This window comes from Palaemon carinicauda, chromosome 16 (genome assembly GCF_036898095.1).
Source record: "Palaemon carinicauda isolate YSFRI2023 chromosome 16, ASM3689809v2, whole genome shotgun sequence".
NCBI classification, from domain to species: Eukaryota; Metazoa; Arthropoda; class Malacostraca; order Decapoda; family Palaemonidae; genus Palaemon; species Palaemon carinicauda.
This window is the reverse complement of record NC_090740.1, coordinates 63,661,235-63,669,073: the sequence shown is the minus strand read 5'-3', so window position 1 is coordinate 63,669,073 and position 7,839 is coordinate 63,661,235. Positions and strand designations below refer to the sequence as shown.

Sequence of the window (7,839 nt, the reverse complement as noted above, 5' to 3'; positions counted from 1 at the left end):
ATTCTTACGCAACCTCATGCTGACTTTTCAGTACAATCTCCTTACACATGCTGCCATCTTAAAAGCCTGTTTGTCTCAGGTATTTCAACTCCTAGACGTTCTAGAAGCTCTCTAAGCATGGATTGACAATTGTTTGTCATACGATTGTACCTTTTCAAATTCCACGGTTTATAGAGTTCAGTCATTGCCTCATAGACCTGCCGTGGTGTCAGGTTTTCTAACTAGTATTCATCCTTTTCAAAGAACTCAAATTCAGGAGGTGTTTCGCTGTAAAAGGGCATCAACCATTCATTTTCTTCATTGTCTTCTTTTGGTAACCCTTCAAAGTATCGCTCCTTGGACTCCCATTGGAATTTCACGGTGGTATGCATTATATGCAACAGACGGCACATATGGCGAAACGGGTACAGTGATTCCCTGTCAAAATACCTTTCTAGCACGACAATTTTGCAGAATCCCGGGTTGTCGTCCTTTTCATCCCATTCTTCATAATTCCTCCGAAGCATATCTTGAATCTCTAGTGGTGGTTATGAGAAGGGTAGATTTAAGAAAGGGGAGGATTCTGGTGGTGTTTGTGAGAAGAGTGGCTTTAAGAAAGGGGAGGATTCTGGTGGTGTTTGTGAGAAGAGTGACTTTAAGAAAGGGGAGGATTCTGGTGGTGTTTTTGAGAGGAGTGCCTTTAAGAAAGGGGAGGATTCTGGTGTATTTAAGAAGAGGCGGAATTCAAGTGATGAATGTGAGGAAGAAAAACCAAGTGATGAATGTGAGGAGGACGAATAAAGTGATGAATTTGAGAAGGAAAAATCTAGTGATGAACGTGAGGAGGAAGAATAAAGTGGTGACTGTGAGGAGGAAGAACCAGGTGATGAAAGTGAGGAGGAAGAATCAAGTGATGAATGTGAGGAAGTCTCCTCATCCTTTCCATAAAGCCCCACCAAACGAGCGTTGATTTTATCTTCTCGTCGGAGCTCCTTTTGAAGCCTTTTGACTTCTTTGCTAGTGTTTCTAAAGCCTTTGACCACCCTTTCGTGAAGAATCTCTATACGAAAACCTAAACGCTTAATTTCTATATTCAATCTTGCTATTATCTCCTCTTGTTCCTTTTGACGATTAGGGTCAGTTGTCTTCTTCGCCTGCTCTTCCTCCTGACTCCTTTCATTCTGCTTGTGATACTCCTCCTCCCTTTCCTTCCTATCTTTCAGAAACTCTTTCCACCTTTGTGTATCAAAACTTATTCTAATACATACAGGGCACATAAAATATCTAATTGGATCAAATCCAACCAAGGGTCTAAGAATTTGATTGAAAAAGTGGCCCAAGTAGCACTTGCCACAATCGAACTTTAAACGGAAGACTTGGATTGGCATTTTTAGGTTATTGTGATGGACCACCATAACCGAGTCACATTTACGGTAATTTGGGTATTTTTCTCTATCCCATGGGGGAGTGCCATTGTTTATATGATCAACGATTTCTTGTTCTATGAAGATTCCATTGAGTGGTTGCCCTGTTCTGATCTCCTTTTTTGGAGATTTTTTTGATGTTCTGTCAATACTCTCCGAATTGTTTATGTTTTCCATTAATTGTTGTATATCCTTTTTTAGCCTCTCGCTTTTTCTATTCTCTTCCTTCTCCTTGTTTAATTTTTCTTTATTTTTTCTCTTCCCCTTCTCCTCCTTATTCCTCTGATTATTGGTATTCTGTTTTTCCTCCTTTCCATTCTTCTTCTCCTTCAGATCCTTGCTATTCTTGGTCATCTTATTTTCCTTCTTTCCATAAAGACCTATCAAACTAGCGTTGATTTCTTGTTTTCGTAGAAGCTCCTTTTCAAGTCTGTCTATTTTCTTTTTATTCTCTATATTTCTTCAGACAATCTTGTTTTTAAATCTCCTTATACAGTCCTTTAAATGCATCTTTTCTCTCTTCAATTCTTCTATTTTCTTGTTTAGTTCTTCACGATTTGGGGTAATTATCTTCTTTTCCTCCTCTTGCCTCTGATTTTTTTCATTATATTTTTTCTTCTTCTTCTCCTCCTTTTCACTTTCCTTCTCCTGCTTGGCCATTCCATCCTCCTCCTTCTCCTCCTTCTCCTCTCTTCCATTCTCCTTCTCTTTATGATTATGATGATGTAGAAGCTCCTTTTTCAGTTTTTCGATTTTCTTTTTCTTCTTCTTCTTCTTCTCCTCCTTTTCACTTTCCTTCTCCTGCTTGGCCATTCCATCCTCCTTCTTCTTCTCCTTCTCCTCTCTTCCATTCTCCTTCTCTTTCTGATTATGATGATGTACAAGCTCCTTTTCCAGTTTTTCGATTTTCTTTTTTTTCTTCTTCTTCTTCTTCTCCTCCTTTTCACTGTCCTTCTCCTGCTTGGCCATTCCATCCTCCTCCTTCTCCTCCTTCTCCTCTCTTCCATTCTCCTTCTCTTTCTGATTATGATGATGTACAAGCTCCTTTTCCAGTTTTTCGATTTTCTTTTTCTTCTTCTTCTTCTTCTCCTTCTTTTCACTTTCCTTCTCCTGCTTGGCCATTCCATCCTCCTCCTTCTCCTCCTTCTCCTCTCTTCCATTCTCCTTCTCTTTCTGATTATGATGATGTACAAGCTCCTTTTCCAGTTTTTCGATTTTCTTTTTCTTCTTCTTCTTCTTCTCCTCCTTTTCACTTTCCTTCTCCTGCTTGGCCATTCCATCCTCCTCCTTCTCCTCCTTCTCCTCTCTTCCATTCTCCTTCTCTTTCTGATTATGATGATGTACAAGCTCCTTTTCCAGTTTTTCAATTTTCTTTTTTTTCTTCTTCTTCTTCTTCTCCTCCTTTTCACTTTCCTTCTCCTGCTTGGCCATTCCATCCTCCTCCTTCTCCTCCTTCTCCTCTCTTCCATTCTCCTTCTCTTTCTGATTATGATGATGTACAAGCTCCTTTTCCAGTTTTTCGATTTTCTTTTTCTTCTTCTTCTTCTTCTCCTCCTTTTCACTTTCCTTCTCCTGCTTGGCCATTCCATCCTCCTCCTTCTCCTCCTTCTCCTCTCTTCCATTCTCCTTCTCTTTCTGATTATGATGATGTACAAGCTCCTTTTCCAGTTTTTCGATTTTCTTTTTCTTCTTCTTCTTCTTCTCCTCCTTTTCACTTTCCTTCTCCTGCTTCGCCATTCCATCCTCCTTCTTCTTCTTCTCCTCCTCTCTTCCATTCTCCTTCTCTTTCTGATTATGATGATGTACAAGCTCCTTTTCCAGTTTTTCGATTTTCTTTTTCTTCTTCTTCTTCTTCTCCTTCTTTTCACTTTCCTTCTCCTGCTTGGCCATTCCATCCTCCTCCTTCTCCTCCTTCTCCTCTCTTCCATTCTCCTTCTCTTTCTGATTATGATGATGTACAAGCTCCTTTTCCAGTTTTTCGATTTTCTTTTTCTTCTTCTTCTTCTTCTCCTTCTTTTCACTTTCCTTCTCCTGCTTGGCCATTCCATCCTCCTCCTTCTCCTCCTTCTCCTCTCTTCCATTCTCCTTCTCTTTCTGATTATGATGATGTACAAGCTCCTTTTCCAGTTTTTCGATTTTCTTTTTCTTCTTCTTCTTCTTCTCCTCCTTTTCACTTTCCTTCTCCTGCTTGGCCATTCCATCCTCCTCCTTCTCCTCCTTCTCCTCTCTTCCATTCTCCTTCTCTTTCTGATTATGATGATGTACAAGCTCCTTTTCCAGTTTTTCGATTTTCTTTTTCTTCTTCTTCTTCTTCTCCTTCTTTTCACTTTCCTTCTCCTGCTTGGCCATTCCATCCTCCTCCTTCTCCTCCTTCTCCTCTCTTCCATTCTCCTTCTCTTTCTGATTATGATGATGTACAAGCTCCTTTTCCAGTTTTTCGATTTTCTTTTTCTTCTTCTTCTTCTTCTCCTCCTTTTCACTTTCCTTCTCCTGCTTCGCCATTCCATCCTCCTTCTTCTTCTTCTCCTCCTCTCTTCCATTCTCCTTCTCTTTCTGATTATGATGATGTACAAGCTCCTTTTCCAGTTTTTCGATTTTCTTTTTCTTCTTCTTCTTCTTCTCCTTCTTTTCACTTTCCTTCTCCTGCTTGGCCATTCCATCCTCCTCCTTCTCCTCCTTCTCCTCTCTTCCATTCTCCTTCTCTTTCTGATTATGATGATGTACAAGCTCCTTTTCCAGTTTTTCGATTTTCTTTTTCTTCTTCTTCTTCTTCTCCTCCTTTTCACTGTCCTTCTCCTGCTTGGCCATTCCATCCTCCTCCTTCTCCTCCTTCTCCTCTCTTCCATTCTCCTTCTCTTTCTGATTATGATGATGTACAAGCTCCTTTTCCAGTTTTTCAATTTTCTTTTTTTTCTTCTTCTTCTTCTTCTCCTCCTTTTCACTTTCCTTCTCCTGCTTGGCCATTCCATCCTCCTCCTTCTCCTCCTTCTCCTCTCTTCCATTCTCCTTCTCTTTCTGATTATGATGATGTACAAGCTCCTTTTCCAGTTTTTCGATTTTCTTTTTCTTCTTCTTCTTCTTCTCCTCCTTTTCACTTTCCTTCTCCTGCTTGGCCATTCCATCCTCCTCCTTCTCCTCCTTCTCCTCTCTTCCATTCTCCTTCTCTTTCTGATTATGATGATGTACAAGCTCCTTTTCCAGTTTTTCGATTTTCTTTTTCTTCTTCTTCTTCTCCTCCTTTTCACTTTCCTTCTCCTGCTTCGCCATTCCATCCTCCTTCTTCTTCTCCTTCTCCTCTCTTCCATTCTCCTTCTCTTTCTGATTATGATGATGTACAAGCTCCTTTTCCAGTTTTTCGATTTTCTTTTTCTTCTTCTTCTTCTTCTCCTCCTTTTCACTTTCCTTCTCCTGCTTGGTCATTCCATCCTCCTCCTTCTCCTCCTTCTCCTCTCTTCCATTCTCCTTCTCTTTCTGATTATGATGATGTACAAGCTCCTTTTCCAGTTTTTCGATTTTCTTTTTCTTCTTCTTCTTCTTCTCCTCCTTTTCACTTTCCTTCTCCTGCTTCGCCATTCCATCCTCCTTCTTCTTCTCCTTCTCCTCTCTTCCATTCTCCTTCTCTTTCTGATTATGATGATGTACAAGCTCCTTTTCCAGTTTTTCGATTTTCTTTTTCTTCTTCTTCTTCTTCTCCTCCTTTTCACTTTCCTTCTCCTGCTTGGCCATTCCATCCTCCTCCTTCTCCTCCTTCTCCTCTCTTCCATTCTCCTTCTCTTTCTGATTATGATGATGTACAAGCTCCTTTTCCAGTTTTTCGATTTTCTTTTTCTTCTTCTTCTACTTCTCCTTCTTTTCACTGTCCTTCTCCTGCTTGGCCATTCCATCCTCCTCCTTCTCCTCCTTCTCCTCTCTTCCATTCTCCTTCTCTTTCTGATTATGATGATGTACAAGCTCCTTTTCCAGTTTTTCGATTTTCTTTTTCTTCTTCTTCTACTTCTCCTTCTTTTCACTGTCCTTCTCCTGCTTGGCCATTCCATCCTCCTTCTTCTTCTCCTTCTCCTCTCTTCCATTCTCCTTCTCTTTCTGATTATGATGATGTACAAGCTCCTTTTCCAGTTTTTCGATTTTCTTTTTCTTCTTCTTCTTCTTCTCCTCCTTTTCACTTTCCTTCTCCTGCTTGGCCATTCCATCCTCCTCCTTCTCCTCCTTCTCCTCTCTTCCATTCTCCTTCTCTTTCTGATTATGATGATGTACAAGCTCCTTTTCCAGTTTTTCGATTTTCTTTTTCTTCTTCTTCTTCTTCTCCTCCTTTTCACTTTCCTTCTCCTGCTTGGCCATTCCATCCTCCTCCTTCTCCTCCTTCTCCTCTCTTCCATTCTCCTTCTCTTTCTGATTATGATGATGTACAAGCTCCTTTTCCAGTTTTTCGATTTTCTTTTTCTTCTTCTTCTTCTTCTTCTCCTCCTTTTCACTTTCCTTCTCCTGCTTGGCCATTCCATCCTCCTCCTTCTCCTCCTTCTCCTCTCTTCCATTCTCCTTCTCTTTCTGATTATGATGATGTACAAGCTCCTTTTCCAGTTTTTCGATTTTCTTTTTTTTCTTCTTCTTCTTCTTCTCCTCCTTTTCACTTTCCTTCTCCTGCTTGGCCATTCCATCCTCCTCCTTCTCCTCCTTCTCCTCTCTTCCATTCTCTTTCTCTTTCTGATTATGATGATGTACAAGCTCCTTTTCCAGTTTTTCGATTTTCTTTTTTTTCTTCTTCTTCTTCTTCTCCTCCTTTTCACTTTCCTTCTCCTGCTTGGCCATTCCATCCTCCTCCTTCTCCTCCTTCTCCTCTCTTCCATTCTCCTTCTCTTTCTGATTATGATGATGTACAAGCTCCTTTTCCAGTTTTTCGATTTTCTTTTTCTTCTTCTTCTTCTTCTCCTCCTTTTCACTTTCCTTCTCCTGCTTGGCCATTCCATCCTCCTTCTTCTTCTTCTCCTCCTCTCTTCCATTCTCCTTCTCTTTCTGATTATGATGATGTACAAGCTCCTTTTCCAGTTTTTCGATTTTCTTTTTCTTCTTCTTCTTCTTCTCCTTCTTTTCACTGTCCTTCTCCTGCTTGGCCATTCCATCCTCCTCCTTCTCCTCCTTCTCCTCTCTTCCATTCTCCTTCTCTTTCTGATTATGATGATGTACAAGCTCCTTTTCCAGTTTTTCGATTTTCTTTTTCTTCTTCTTCTTCTTCTCCTCCTTTTCACTATCCTTCTCCTGCTTGGCCATTCCATCCTCCTCCTTCTCCTCCTTCTCCTCTCTTCCATTCTCCTTCTCTTTCTGATTATGATGATGTACAAGCTCCTTTTCCAGTTTTTCGATTTTCTTTTTCTTCTTCTTCTTCTTCTCCTCCTTTTCACTTTCCTTCTCCTGCTTGGCCATTCCATCCTCCTCCTTCTCCTCCTTCTCCTCTCTTCCATTCTCCTTCTCTTTCTGATTATGATGATGTACAAGCTCCTTTTCCAGTTTTTCGATTTTCTTTTTCTTCTTCTTCTTCTTCTCCTCCTTTTCACTTTCCTTCTCCTGCTTGGCCATTCCATCCTCCTCCTTCTCCTCCTTCTCCTCTCTTCCATTCTCCTTCTCTTTCTGATTATGATGATGTACAAGCTCCTTTTCCAGTTTTTCGATTTTCTTTTTCTTCTTTTTCTTCTTCTCCTCCTTTTCACTTTCCTTCTCCTGCTTTGCCATTCCATCCTCCTTCTTCTTCTTCTCCTCCTCTCTTCCATTCTCCTTCTCTTTCTGATTATGATGATGTACAAGCTCCTTTTCCAGTTTTTCGATTTTCTTTTTCTTCTTCTTCTTCTTCTCCTTCTTTTCACTGTCCTTCTCCTGCTTGGCCATTCCATCCTCCTCCTTCTCCTCCTTCTCCTCTCTTCCATTCTCCTTCTCTTTCTGATTATGATGATGTACAAGCTCCTTTTCCAGTTTTTCGATTTTCTTTTTCTTCTTCTTCTACTTCTCCTTCTTTTCACTGTCCTTCTCCTGCTTGGCCATTCCATCCTCCTCCTTCTCCTCCTTCTCCTCTCTTCCATTCTCCTTCTCTTTCTGATTATGATGATGTACAAGCTCCTTTTCCAGTTTTTCGATTTTCTTTTTCTTCTTCTTCTTCTTCTCCTCCTTTTCACTTTCCTTTTCCTGCTTCGCCATTCCATCCTCCTTCTTCTTCTTCTCCTCCTCTCTTCCATTCTCCTTCTCTTTCTGATTATGATGATGTACAAGCTCCTTTTCCAGTTTTTCGATTTTCTTTTTCTTCTTCTTCTTCTTCTCCTTCTTTTCACTGTCCTTCTCCTGCTTGGCCATTCCATCCTCCTCCTTCTCATCCTTCTCCTCTCTTCCATTCTCCTTCTCTTTCTGATTATGATGATGTACAAGCTCCTTTTCCAGTTTTTCGATTTTCTTT

At 40.6% G+C, this 7,839-nt stretch overlaps 1 protein-coding gene across 1 annotated transcript in view; it reads right to left on the bottom strand.

The window, feature by feature from the left end:
• Positions 1–221: 221 nt before the first annotated feature.
• LOC137655334 (trichohyalin-like) overlaps positions 222–7,839 on the bottom strand; it is an 8,388-nt gene continuing 770 nt past the window's right edge. The window contains exons 2-3 of the mRNA XM_068389226.1: positions 860–1,480; positions 222–517 (exon numbers count right to left, since the gene is read on the bottom strand). Of these exons, the coding sequence (XP_068245327.1) occupies positions 222–517; positions 860–1,480 (917 nt within the window). The remainder of the gene's footprint in view (positions 518–859; positions 1,481–7,839) is intronic.